The sequence below is a fragment of the Pan troglodytes genome, chromosome 22 (genome assembly GCF_028858775.2).
Source record: "Pan troglodytes isolate AG18354 chromosome 22, NHGRI_mPanTro3-v2.0_pri, whole genome shotgun sequence".
NCBI lineage: Eukaryota > Metazoa > Chordata > Mammalia > Primates > Hominidae > Pan > Pan troglodytes.
Genome location: NC_072420.2, coordinates 45286259 through 45299876, shown reverse-complemented (window position 1 = coordinate 45299876; position 13618 = coordinate 45286259). Strand labels below are relative to the sequence as shown.

At 52.0% G+C, this 13618-nt stretch overlaps 2 protein-coding genes across 4 annotated transcripts in view; one reads left to right on the top strand and one right to left on the bottom strand.

Annotated features, from left to right (window-relative positions):
• Positions 1-2826: 2826 nt before the first annotated feature.
• Positions 2827-3797, top strand: KRTAP12-4 (keratin associated protein 12-4). Its single transcript, XM_016938654.2, has one exon. The coding sequence runs from the start codon at positions 3198-3200 to the stop codon at positions 3534-3536; it is 339 nt and encodes a 112-aa protein (XP_016794143.1). The 5' UTR covers positions 2827-3197; the 3' UTR covers positions 3537-3797.
• A 6713-nt stretch (positions 3798-10510) lies between these two features.
• Positions 10511-13618, bottom strand: part of KRTAP10-11 (keratin associated protein 10-11) — a 48806-nt gene continuing 45698 nt past the window's right edge. The window contains exons 1-2 of one of the 3 annotated variants that reach the window (XM_009441423.2): positions 11045-11407; positions 10511-10807 (exon numbers count right to left, since the gene is read on the bottom strand). In XM_009441423.2, the coding sequence (XP_009439698.1) occupies positions 10511-10807; positions 11045-11407 (660 nt within the window). Of the gene's footprint in view, positions 11408-13618 lie in introns of those variants that run through there. The other 2 variants (XM_009441417.2, XM_054675189.2) reach the window with 2 other exon arrangements.

Here is a 13618-nt window from a genome sequence, read left to right as displayed (position 1 = left end):
GTACTTTCCCACGTCATGCTCCACCATAAATAGCTTCAGCCTTGAGGTTAGTTTCTTCTGTAAACAGGATGTTCCGGTTTGACGTTATGCAGGTTTTTTGTCAATTTTTTCGGGCTACTACTGTGCACATAGCACCACTGGCTCGACTCAAGGTACCGAATCCTGTTGTTTCACTTTTGTTTCATGCTATCAAGGAAGATGTTGAGGCAATAATGTATTTTGAGCTTTAATTTTGTAGAGTAAAACTTTAAAGCATAGGTTGGCAAACTATCGTCTGTGAGCCACATTTGGCCTACTGCCTGTTTTTCAAATGAACTGTTATTGGATCACAGCATGTCATTAGTTTATGTGTTGTCTGTGGCTTCTTTTGCACTATACTGGCACAACTGAATAGTTATGGAAGAGACTGTAACATGCAAAGGCTAAAATATTTGCTGTCTGCCCTTTACAGAAAGTTAGCCAACCCTGCCATAGAGTAATCTATACAAGAAGTTATTTGTTCATGCAACAAATATATATTGTGTACCAGCAGCAACGAGGTTTTGGCCTCAAGAGCATTCTAGCAGTGGGCAATGAATAAATGAGTAAAGGAAGAAATGAATGCATGAAATAATTCCATACAGGGCTGAGTGCTGGGGAAAATGGGTTCAGGAGATAGTAATGGGGGTGCTGGTGGGTGGTCTGGGGGGCGTCTGTGAGGAGACAATGTGGCCATGGAGAGAGTGAGGATGCTGCTTCAGAAACTGGTATGTCCAGGGGAGGCAGGAATCCTGCACTCTGGGTGTTGGGCCATGGGTGCAGGTGAACTGGTCAGATCATGAGGACCCAAGAACCAAGCATCAAAATCCCATGCTGGGGGGTCTGGGATTTGGGGTTAGGAGTCAGATGGAAAAAGAATCAGTGAACCTGAAGACACACCAGTAGAAATTATCTTGTCTCAAGAAGAGGAGAAAGAATCTAGAAAAATGAAAAGACATATGAGACAGTACTGAACTGTCTAACATACTAGTAGTTTGAACCTCGGAAAGAGAAGAGAGCGATACTGAACCATAAATAAGTTTCAAAAAAATAATGGCCCAAGGCACCAAATATGATTAAAAAAATAACAACTTACAGACCCAAGAATCTCAGAACCTTTAGGAGGATCAATACAAAGAAAACCATATCCAAGCATCAAATAGTAAAAGTAATGAAAACCAAAAAAGTATTGAAGACAGTGGAAAAAAAAAAAGACACTTTTCATACAAGGTATAAGGTTCTTGCAAGGATGAGAAAATCCCTCACTTCTCAGCAAAAACAGTGGAGGCCAGAAGACAATGGAATGACTTCTTTAAAATGCTGAAAAAAAGTTTGCCAACCCAGAATTCTATACCTATGAAAAAAATCCTTCAAAACATGTTGAGGTAAAAACCTGTTCAGAAGAGCAAAAGCTGGGAGAAATCCTCCCCTGCAGATGTACGCTGCAGGTGATGTGCACGGATGTCCTTTAGGTTGACTAGGACGAGGCCAGGTGGGCCCTGACCTGCAGGAAGGAGTAGGAGGAACAGGGGAAGGTAAAGGAGCAGGTAAATATCAAAGACGCATCCTTGTTCTTCTGTAATCGACTCGTAAGACAACCAACTTTTAAAATGGATTACTTGGTGACTAGCTCACAATCACTGTGGCTGCCCCAATTCTCTTGGTTTTTAAGTGTGATTCTGAACTATAGCAGTGAAAGGAGTTGCCTGTGAACTTGTGGCCTCGCCCGGCTTGTCCCTAGGCCTTAAGGTGACTCCCACATGGCCACAGATCGGCTCTGGGTCCATAGACTTCTAAGTTCTGTCCACAGCTCTGAGACCCCACTTGGTCTTCAGCCTTGGAGGGGATTTCATTAATGTGGTGTCTGACTTGTCTGAAGGCTTCTTGGCAGGAATCACTCATATCCACCACCAGCAGGCACAGGAGGACCCACACGGGAGCAGAGGGTGCCCCTGGGAGCTGCCTGGGTTGGAGGGAGTAGCTCTGCCGTGAGAGATGGCTCATCCCCCACCGTGTGACACCACCGTAGAATAAAGCGCTGTGGCCAATCCATCAAGAGAACAGAGCTGGAGTGTGAGGAGGAGCGCGCCATCCACACTCCTGCCCGCTGCTTCCCAAGTGCAGGGGCATCCTGGAATTTCACACCAGCTCCTCACTTTCCCCCAAGCTGCCTCTGCAAGGGTGAGACTGATCAGACCCACAGCAAGGGAGAGGAACCAGACATGAGTAGCTCAGGCCCCACTCCGTGATGGGTCCTCCTGGGCTCCGTCTGCAGAGGAGGTGGCCTGTGGCCATTAGTGCTGCTCGTGGGAAGTGGGCACTTCTGAGGTGTGGTGTCAGGAAGCCCACTGTGGTCACACGCCTGAGCCATGCTCTGCAGACGCCAACGTGGCTGATGTTTTCATCCATCTTCTCTGTCCCAGCTGGTTCAGGACTTCAGGATGAGTCACTTATTGAACCCTCTACCGCCAGTATAATTTGGCACAGTGGTAATGACCATGGATCCCAGAGTGAAACTAAGCAGTCCAGATCCCTGCATCTCTGCAGTGGTGCAGACACGCACCCATTGTGCAAACCCTCTATGACTTACAAATTGCACATCTGTAAAATGAGGTATCGGCCACCCCGAATGCTGGCAAAGATGAATGAGATAATCACAGCCTGGCACAGTGCTAGACCTCTGTGCATTACTGTTACCTCAATAATCATCATTATTATTCCACAATATGGAGCCCAGTAGCTTGGCTCTCATTACTTGGGAAGACCCTGATGATGACTGAGCTTCTCAGTCAAAACGGGGCCCCTGGTGCAGTGAGTGTGACTGTGCTTGTGTGAGCTCCAGATGGCATTTACAACAGGGGGACCTTGAACATCCATGAGGTGGACCCCTGGCCTCACTGACAGCCCTTCACCAGCTACCCCTGCTCTGTTTCCAGGAAACACACGGTCTGCTGAATGATAGGGCACCCCCAGCTGAAAGAGTTTCCTGAACTGAGTAACCTCAACAGAAAAACACAGAAAGATCAACCAGACAGGGCAGAGGAGGAAAAACCACCCATGAGGAAGATGCCAGGGGGCTTGTTGCCAGGATGCCGGTAGCCTGGGTATAAAGGCCACCTAAAGAAGCAGGCTCCAGACCAGCCCTGTCCTCTGCGCCCCCCACCTGTCCACACTCCATCATGTGCCACACCAGCCACTCTTTGGGCTGCCCAATGGCCTGCCCTGGCTCCCCGTGCTGTGTCCCCAGCACCTGCTACCCACCCGAGGGCTATGGGACCTCCTGCTGCTGCTCAGCCCCCTGTGTGGCTCTGCTGTGCCGGCCCCTGTGTGGGGTATCCACCTGCTGCCAGCCAGCCTGCTGTGCGCCCAGCCCCTGCCAGGTGGCCTGCTGTGTGCGTGTGAGCTGCAAGCCTGTTTTGTGTGTGGCTTCCTTCTGCCCAACCTCCGGGTGCTGCCAGCCCTTCTGCCCCACCCTGGTCTATAGACCTGTCACCTGGAGCACCCCCACCGGCTGCTGAGCAGGTGGCTTCCCATGACCCTTGTAGGTGCGAGGTCAGAAGCCAGCAGGCTCTCTGAACTCCTGCCAGGCAGTCCCCACATCCTCCCGCAGCAAACTTTCGTCACCTGACCAGACTACCTGCCTCCTTTGCAGCACCGTCACTAGATCCCAGCCGGTGAGGCCATGCGCCTTTCTACACAGTTTCTCCTGGGTTCACAGCCTGGGTCATCCACAGGGCCCTCTGCACTGTCTGATGTTGGGTCTCTTGAAAATATCATAAATACCAGACGCTGAGTGCTCACCTGAGTCTGTGTGATGGCTTCTCCTCAGTGTCTTTCCCACACTCCTTCCTCAGAAGGTACCTTCCCCAGGATTCTGGAAAGCTCCTTCCCTGCAGAGAAGGGGCAGGTACCAGATGAATGTTAGGCCTGGTGAGCGGCCTCTCAACAGCACCCTCTCGGGCTAGTGGGCCGTGCTCCTGAGCTTGGCCTGATGGGAACCCCCAACCCCAGTCACATCAGGCTCCCTTTGTCCCACTTTGTTCCTTAAATTTATGAGGTCAGTTCTTACTCTCTTCTGGGTGAGATTGAGGACAAATCACTAATTTTGTAGTTTGATCCATTTTAGGTAAAACGGGCCATCTGCTTATTAGCTGGTATGTGCAACCCACTCTTGTCAAGAAATTAAAACTTTAAACTGAATTTAAATCTATAGCTACTCCTTCATCCAACTGGATGGGAAAGAGGTTTGTGGTGTTGATAAAAAAAGCTTTTAAGGAATTAAAGTGAGCTTTACTCAGAAGTTTTACCGAGGACTATAGAAGAGTGAGGTTTCTAGCCGGGGGCAGCTCTGTCAGAGACTCCGGCCCCAGGTTTTGGCTCACACCCCCTGGGGGCAGCCCTGTCAGAGATTCCGGCTCCGTGTTTCAGCTCACACCAGCCCGGGGGCAGCCCTGTCAGAGGCTCCGCCCCGGGTTTCAGCTCACAGTTCATACGCAGGTGGTGGGAGGTCAGCACCTGCAGATCACATGAAACTGGCTCAGAAGCTGCATCAAAGCAGAATCACATCCGGGTTTGGGGGCAGGAGCACATCTGGTTATGGACCGCAGAGGCGTCATCACTCGCCCTATAAGACATTATCTTGTGCAGGAAAAGGCAAGGACTAGCATCATTTATCTTTTTTTTTTTTTTTTAGATGGAGTCTCGCTCTGTCACCAGGCTGGAGTGCAGCCGCATGATCTCAGCTCACTGCAAGCTCCACCTCCCAAGTTCACGCCATTCTTCTGCCTCAGCCTCCCGAGTATCTGGGACTACAGGTGCCCGCCACCACGCTTGGTTATTTTTTTTTGTATTTTTAGTAGAGACGGGGTTTCACCGTGTTAGCCAGGATGGTTTTGATCTCCTGACCTTGTGATCCACCCGCCTTGGCCTCCCAAAGTGCTGGGATTACAGGTGTGAGCCACCACACCCCGCCAGAAGACTCTACATTTTAACCCTATATTTGCAGGTTGATGATTCTGAGTTCTGACTTTTCCTTGATATAATTTAACTATTTAAAAATGTGTACAAGAATGGGCCATGATATGTAGTCAACTGGAGTCCCAGAAAACCTGGCACGCCTTAATGTTTGAGAATCCCAGTTTTGGCCATTTCAGTGTTCAATCTCCTTTAGCTAACCCCTTACTTCTAGAAAGATACTTGCAAGTATAGACTCTGTATGGGTTACACATGAAGCCATTCCTACCTAGTATCTTTCAACGAGGAGAATTCCCCCTTCGTAAGACATAAAAAGTCTCACAGAAGAATGTACCCCTTCAGCAAGAAGTAAAATGAACTAACTGAATAAAACTCAGGACTCTCAACCAAGTGGGAGGTCAGAGACTCAGGAGAGAGTCACTCAGTCACCTGTAACCATGGAGAAGCCGTGGGGGCTCAAGTGGCCTGTGCTGGTACCGGGTTGCTGGGTCCCTGCAGTGTTCCAGACATCCCTGAGCAGTCCACTCTGAGTCCTATCTGGGTCACTGTGATTTTCATCTAAGGAAAAAAATTAAACTTTTAGAGAATGGGGCCCGGTGCAGTGGCTCACGCCTGTAATCCCAGCACTCTGGGAGGCCGAGGCGGGCGGATCACGAGGTCAGGAGATCGAGACCATCCTGGCTAACACAGTGAAACCCCGTCTCTACTAAAAATACAAAAAATTAGCCGGGAGAGGTGGCGGGCATCTGTACTCCCAGCTATTTGGGAGGCTGAGGCAGGAGAATTGTGTGAATACGGGAGGCGGACCTTGCAGTGAGCCGAGATCACGCCACTGCACTCCAGCCTGGGCGACACAGTGAGACTCCATTTCAAAAAAAAAAAAAGAATGAAAGTTTTATTCAGAAGTCTTACTGAGGCCTAAACTGCTCCTGGGCTATATAGGCCTCGGTCTATAGTCCTCAGTAAGACTTCTGAAGCAAACTAACTTTCATTTTTTAAAAGCTTGATTTTTTTTCCCCTTAGTCCATAGAGGTGAACTTCTGTGGCCAGCTGAGTATGGTCGCCAATGATGTCCACATCCTGATTCTCAGAACCTATGAGTGTCACCTTTTGTGGCAGCAGGGACTTCACACGTGTGGCTAATTAAGGGAACTGAATATGTGTGGACCATAAGGTGTGGCTAATGGGAGAGTACCCTGGATTATCCAGGTGGGCCCAGTGTCTCCACAGGGTCCTTATCAGAAGGAGGGAGGAGGACATTTGGCCAGAGGAGAAGGTCATGGCAGGTGTGAGTGAGATGCCTGCTGCTAGCCCTGAACCAAGGGCTCGAGCCATGTCCAGAAGCTGAAAGAGATGAGGAAAGATTCTCTCCTGCAGCCTCCCGAAGGAACCCGCCCTGCCCATGCCTTGATTTTAGCCCTGTGAGACCCACAGCAGACTTCGGACCTCCACTGCTATGAGATGATCCATTCGTGTTGTTCGAAGCTACTAAGTTTGTGGCCACAGGACACACATCCAACTTCTCTGTCTCACAGCCTGGTGTTTCTCTACACACTGCGTGGTCTTGCCAGCCACAGCAGTGAGCTGTCTGGGGGTGTGTGGGGGAGGCAAGGAGAAGAAAAGGGGAGGAGAGACAAGTCTCCTCTCTGGAGACCTGTGGTGACTGGGCTGTCACTCTCTCTGCTTGCCAGGGCTTCGGCCTCACTCTCTCGCTCGTGGCCTGTCCATTGTGGGAGCTTTTTCCCTGTGGCTCCCCCAGCCTGGGAGAGGCTCTACTCTAGCTGGTGCCAACAGCTTCCTTCTGCCAAGACCTGTCCTCTCCCCAGGTTCTCTTGCAGACCCTGAGTCCACCCCTGGTGCCCCCTCCCTGGTGGGGCTCCACCTGGACCTGGGGGACCATCAGGGAGTGTCACCCTGTCCTCCCCCGGAGCATCTGCAGATTCCGGCCTCAGACTTCTTGGGTGTGTCAGACCCGAGCCATGGTTGTCCCCTCTTCAGAGGACTCCGTCCACCTCTGGGGATCTCTGTGGCCTGTCCCTTGGCCTGTAGGAGGTCACAGGCCCCAGGCACTTCCCTCAGAACTCCTTTCCCAGCCCTTAGCCCCATTTCCCTGGACGCTCCACCCTCACTGGGGGCTGGAGCTGGAGGGCGCGTTGACATCCGGGGGCTGCTGTGACAGAGTCCCACGCCAGCTATGTGACACGGCAGAAGCTCACATCTCACGGTTCTGGAGGACTGCAGTCCGAGGTGAAGGCGTCAGTGGGGCTGGTTCCTTCCGTGGTGGTGAAGGAGAGTCTGTCCCCATCTGGGGGACAACTCTGTCCTGTTTTCTGGGCCTGTTGCCTTCTTTGGTGTCCTTGGCTTGCAGGGGCATTGCCCAATCCCTGCCTCCGTCATCACGTGGCCCCAATCTCTGCCGCCGTCGTCACGTGGCCCCAGTTTCTGCCGCCGTCGTCACATGGCGTTCTCCAGGTGCCCGTTCGTGTGCAAATTTTGCCTTTTTATAAAAACAGAAGTGGTGTTGGCTCAGGGTCCCCCACTAACGACTTCACTTCAACTTGACTACATCTGCAAAGGTCCTGTTTCCACGTAAGGTCATGTTTACAGTATGAGGGACCAGCATCCAACATATACCTTTTCTTTCTTTTTTTGTTTGGAGAGGGTCTTGCCTGGTCACCCAGGCTGGAGTGCAGTGGCGCGATCACGGCTCACTGCAGCCTTGACCTCCCAGGCTCAAGCCGTCTTCCCACCAAAGTAGCTGGGGCTATAGGTGCACACCACCATGTTCAGCTAAATTGTACTGTATTTTCTGTGGAGATGGGGTCTCACTGTGTTGCCTGGGCTGCTCTTGAACTCCCGGGCTCGAGTGGTCCTCCCTCCTCGGCCTCCCACGGTGCTGAGATTACAGGCATGCGCCACGTCTGGACCAACATGTCTTTTTTTAAGGGGACACTGTTCAGCCCAGGAAAGAGGTCGGTGCAAAGCCACGAGAGCAGCCTGGGTTCCTCTGTGCGTCAGTGGGCTGTGGCGTCTTTCATCGTGGTTCCTTGGGAAGGAAGAGTCCACTGAGAATCCGCGTGGCTGGGCCTCTTCAGGACACAGCCCAAGCCCACTGCACACACAGGAAGGCCCGAAGCTGGGCCTGAGGGTGGCCTGGCTCCCATCCAGGCATTGAGGCTATTGCAGAAGGAGGGAGGCCTGTGTGGGGGATGCCTGCACTAATTCCAAGAATGGGAAGCTTGGCCCCCAAAACCGAGGGCCGCCCCGACAGAGCCAGCTTGGTCCCTGTGGCATGCGTGTGGGCCACACGGGAGAAAGCGTGTGGGCACGTCCTGGGTATGAGTGGGATTTGCCTGGAGGGGGTGCTGTCCTCAGTAGAAGGGGGCTGTTGGCACACGTGGGTAGCGGGGGAGCCCTTTGGGAACCAAGAAATCAGCTAAGAGGAGCACCAGCCAGTGTACTCCTCCTGCTGAGAGGCCCATATCTAGAAACTTCTGTTACCAGGATGCCCTGTATTGACGAGCATGTGAGGTGCAGGGGGACTCCCTAGAGGGGCCCCTCCCCAGACCGCTGCTCATCCCTCCTCCCAGGCCAGCAGCCTCGCCTGGGGCTGTGCTCTCACCCTTACAACTGGGCGAGGGTGCCTGCAGGCTGGAGGGTCTCTGATCACACCCTGACGAGCATGCACCAGCCATGTCCTCGCCTTACAGACACCCTCCCCCGGTCCCCAGGGGCCGTCCGGCTCTGTCCAGCAGGCGGTGGAGGGAGCTTTGCGGTTTCCTGTGGTTTCACGGGATGCCTTTGCAGGCAGCAGCTGCCCCTGACTCAGTGGGTCCCGCATCTCCCTCACAGACAGGAGGGGCACCCCGGGACCTGGGAGGGGCGGAGCACTCGGAGCTGTGGCTGTGCTGCCAACACCTTCACGCACGTTCACAAGGGAGGGGACCCCGCCACTGCAGCCCTAGTTTCTCCTCTGCATCTGGCACGGCAGCTTGACCGCGTGGGCTTGGACAGTTGCATGGACACACGGCCACCAGCAGACCTGCATGTCAGCTGCCACAGAGAGCACAGGGGCCCGGGTGTCACAAGCTGTGCCCGGCCATGGCTGTCCCTGGCTTTCCCCTCAGGAGCCATCGGGAGGCTGAAAGTCTCTGGTGCCCTGGAGGCTGCGGCCCTGGGTGTGTCTGCCCGCTGGCTGCACAGCGGCTTGGCCTCAGCAATGTTGGTGCGCCCTGTGCCGACTCCCCTGTGCCTTAGGCTCCCCTGTTCCTTTGGTTAGTGGTGAGGTGGAAACATCCCCCCCCTCTTTTTTTTAACTGTTTGTGCTATGAAAGGTCCATGAAGGCCTTTGTCCACTTATTTATGGGGATGGCCGTATTTTTCTTAATATTTGAATAAGCAAGTAACGGACACAGGGGTTGAATAAACTCTGGAAGACTGAGAGATTTATGAGTCCATGCGGGTTTAAATTCAGCTACTTTCTGGTTCAAGGTCCTCTTAGGGTTTTTGTTCTGTTGCTTCTTCCCTGGGCCCTCCCAGCCTCCTGAGGAGGTGCTGACCTGACTGGTCTCACTAGTGCCCTCTTCACTCTCCAGTGCTAGTGGTCCACTGAGACTACAGCCTCATCCTCTCCCACTGTCCTAAGGGTTCATCGATAAGGTGTCTTTTTGCTCTTTGTCTCCTCACCCAGGCCTTAAACCCTGAGTAGGATGAGTGACGTCTGAGTAACCCCAGGACCCCTCTTGGGGCCCATGAAATTGCTAGTGCTTCAGAGCACACAGAGTGGCCCTCAAACTCTCGGGGCAGCCCTCTGTGTGGGCACCTTTTCCACGGCCCACACACCACGAGGCCAGCACGGTGCCTGGGGCTCTCAGGTCCCAACTGAACGGGATTTCTGCTTCTTCCCGACTCAGCTTTAGCTTGGACTGGCAGGGGACAGGCATGGGCGGGTGGCCCAAGGCTCACCAGAGGCCGAGCCCACTCAGCTCTGCTCCCCTCCCTGGCTCAGCTTGGAGGCTCATCCCCTGTGGGCAGGGCTTTGGCTGCAGGAAGGGTGTGGAGCTGATCACATTTGCTTTCAAAGCCTGCTGTCTTCCAAATGTTTGATCTCGGAATGAGAGACACTGTCCTGTCTGCCTTTAACAAGACAGTGGGTCCCACACCCCAAATTTGGAGTAGGCAGAGGGGCTCAGGGGAAGAGCAGAAAGTGCACACCAGCCCGTATTTCCTGACTCAAGAATTTATTGATTAGAGCAGTTCTTCTTTGTCACATTGGGTATAAGCAACACATTTGGAGAAGGGGGCTCCAGAGAGCCACAGTCCACCTGCTGAGGGATTTGTGGGTTGTCTCTTCCCAGACAGTGGGGAGGAAAGTGTGACGCACTCAAAATCCCCTTCAGGCAGCAGCTCTGTGGCTACTGATGGAGCTGGTGGATTCTGAGGACTCCAGGGGCTCCTGAGACTGGAAAATCCTGCTTGGCAGCAGAGACACAGTCAGCAGGAGACAAGGATTGAGCACTCAGCAGCTGGACTTCTTGCCTGAGCAGAGGCTGTAGCAGGCCAGGCGGGAGCTTGCGGGGCGGCAGAGGAGGGACACGCAGGAGGCCGGGCAGCAGCAGCTGGACTGGCAGGAGGAGGTGGGGGCACAGCAGGAGGAGACGGGCACACAGCAGGTGGACCTGCACACGGGGTGGCAGAGGAGGGACACAGAGGAGGAGGGTCTGCAGCAGGAGGTGGTGCAGCAAGCTGGCTGGCAGCTAGGCTGCTGGCAGCGTGAAGAGGAAGCCCTAGAGCAGACAGGCACACAGCAGATGGGCTTGCAGTAGACAGTCTTGCAGCAGACAGGCATGCAGCAGGCCTGCTGGTAGGAGGAGGAGGTGCAGCAAGCTGGCTGGCAGCTAGACTGCTGGCAGCATGAAGAGGAATCCTCAGAGCAGGTGGACACACAGCACGCAGGCTTGCAGCAGACGGGCACACAGCAGGCCGGCTGGCAGGAGGAAGAGGCACAGCAAGCTGGCTGGCAGCTAGACTGCCGGCAGCACGAAGAAGCAGCCCCACAGCAGACAGGCACACAGCACACAGGCTTGCAGCAGACAGTCTTGCAGCAGACAGGCACACAGCAGGCCTGCTGGCAGGGGGAGGAGGTGCAGCAAGCCGGCTGGCAGCTAGACTGCTGGCAGCATGAGGGCGTGCAGGAGCTGGTGCAGCCTGATTGGCAGGCGCTGGGCTCACAGGCCGCCTGGCAGCAGGGGCTGGACACACAGCTCACTGGGGTGCAGACCAGGGTCAGGCAGGGGGCCGGGGCGCAGCAGCTGGGGGTGCAGCAGGGGGGCTCACAGCAGCTCTCTGGGCAGTCGTCCACTCGCCAGGAGTCGGAGCAAGCGCCAGAGCAGACGGACATGGTGGACGTGGCCATGCTGGGGTGGGGAAGAGGTGAGCTGGGAGCTGGGGGAGGTGTGAGTGAGTGAGTGAGTGAGTGAGTGTGTGAGGGAGGGAGGGAGGGAGTGAGTGAGTGAGTGAGGTGCTCAGGGCTGTGGGGTTTTTAAATCCCTCCCTGGCGTGTGTTGTCCCAACAGGAGGCTCCACAAGCTTTTCTTCCTTGTTGGTGTTTACAGCTGGTGGCTGGAGATGCATCATTCATGCTGTTTTTCCCTTATTAAACTGGTATGTATGTCGCAGGGCTCTGTTTCTTCATCAGTTTTTATTTTGGCCACAGAAATGTGGTGGAAAATATTTCCTTTTTTTTTTTTTTTTTTTTGAGAGGGAGTCTTGCTCTGTCACCCAGGCTGGAGTGCAGTGGCGCGATCTCGGCTCACTGCAACCTCCGCCCCCTGGGTTCAAGCGATTCTCCCACCTCAGCCTCCCGAGTAGCTGGGATTACAGGCACGCTGTAATTTTTGTATTTTTAGTAGAGACGGGGTTTCACCATCTTGGCCAGGCTGGTCTTGAACTCCTGACCTCATGATCCACCTGCCTCAGCCTCCCAAAGTGCTGGGATTACAGGCGTGAGCCACCGTGTCCGGCCGGAAAATATTTCAAGCAAGCTTTTGTTGAGTTGAGGTTTTAGAGATGAACGTTTCTCCAAAGGAAGCAATTCTGTTTCCACCTATCCTGTTTCTGGACTGATTAGATATATTTTATTACTTTTAGCATCTTAAAACATAAACATGGAGAAAAATGTACACTTCATATGAAATAAAAACGGCACAGATGATAAGATAAGAGGAAGCTGGCTGAGCGTGGTGACTCATGCCTCTAATCCCAGCACTTTGGGAGTCTGAGGTGGGTGGATCACGAGGTCAGGAGTTTGAGACCAGCCTGGCCAGCATGGTGAAACCCTGTCTCTACTAAAAATACAAAAAATTAGCCAGGCATGGTGGCATGTGCCTGTAGTCCCAGCTACTTAGGCTGAGGCAGGAGAATTCTTGAACCCAGGAGGTGGAGGTTGCAGTGAGCTGAGACTGCACCATTGCACCCCAGCCTAGGTGACAGAGCAAGACTCTCTCAAAAAAAAAAAAAAAAAGCTAAGTGGCCCTCCCTTCGATCCCTCACACCTTGTAAGGAGAATGCTCAGAGATTCAGTAGCTGGTGGATCCAAGCTTTATTTTTGTCTCTTCAGCTCTTCCGTGCCACCCTCAGAGGCTCTTTGTTTTATTTGAAGCTGCACTCTGGATTATTTCAATTTTCATTTTGCCTTGGTGAAAGATCAAGTACTTTTTCATATATGGTGATTTTAGGACATACATTTTAAGATTCCTTGCTTGTCTGAAAATATGTCAACTTTATCCTCACATTTATAATGATAGTTTAGCTGGGTATAAAATTCTGGTTTTAAATTACTTTTCCTCAAAATGATGAACACATGTCACCATTTTTTTGTGATGTCCAGTGTTGCTGATGACAGTCTGATGCTGGTCATTTGTCATTTTTTAGTTTCTCTCTCTCTTTCCTTAACTCTCTGGGAGCATTTGGGTTTCTTTTTATTGTTCTAAAGTGTCACGCTTTTGTTTCTAGGCTAATGCATTATTTTACTTTCTGTGGTTAGAACTTATTGAGCCTTTCAATATAAAGACTTATCTCCGAAGTGTTTTTCCATTTTTAATAATAATTTCATCTTTCCTGGTCTCTCTTTTTATGACTTTTTATTTTCATCTTGTGATGAATGAAATATGTTATCCATTCACTCTGATGATGTTATTTTGAGTTTTTAAATGTTTTTTTCTTGTTTCATTGGACATCAGATAGTCTGCTCATTGGTGGCAGTTCATTCAGTTTTCTGAATAAAAGACTATTTTATTCCAGTGCATTAGGGTCCTGCTCCAATTTACTCCCTAACCTGTTTCTGTCTGCTTCTCTTTTCTACAAACATATGAAGGACCCTGCTGAGCCTCCCGTTTTTGTTAGATAATTTTGATTTCATTTTTTATAACTCTTTAAATATCCTTTCAGTGATTATTAGTACAGGTGTGTGAGATCTGTGTGCTTAATCCGCTTTCCAGGACTGAAGGACTTGGTGATGCTTTTGGGAGATGATAGGAAAGCCAGGAAGTCTAGGGTGACATTGTATTAGTGGATGTACTACAGACACACACAGTGCAAGTACAGTCTTTTTATGTCAGCCACAACA

Bases quoted from the DNA above. Each gene is read 5' to 3' on its own strand.
- KRTAP12-4 (XM_016938654.2), top strand. From the start codon at position 3,198: ATGTGCCACACCAGCCACTCTTTGGGCTGCCCAATGGCCTGCCCTGGC.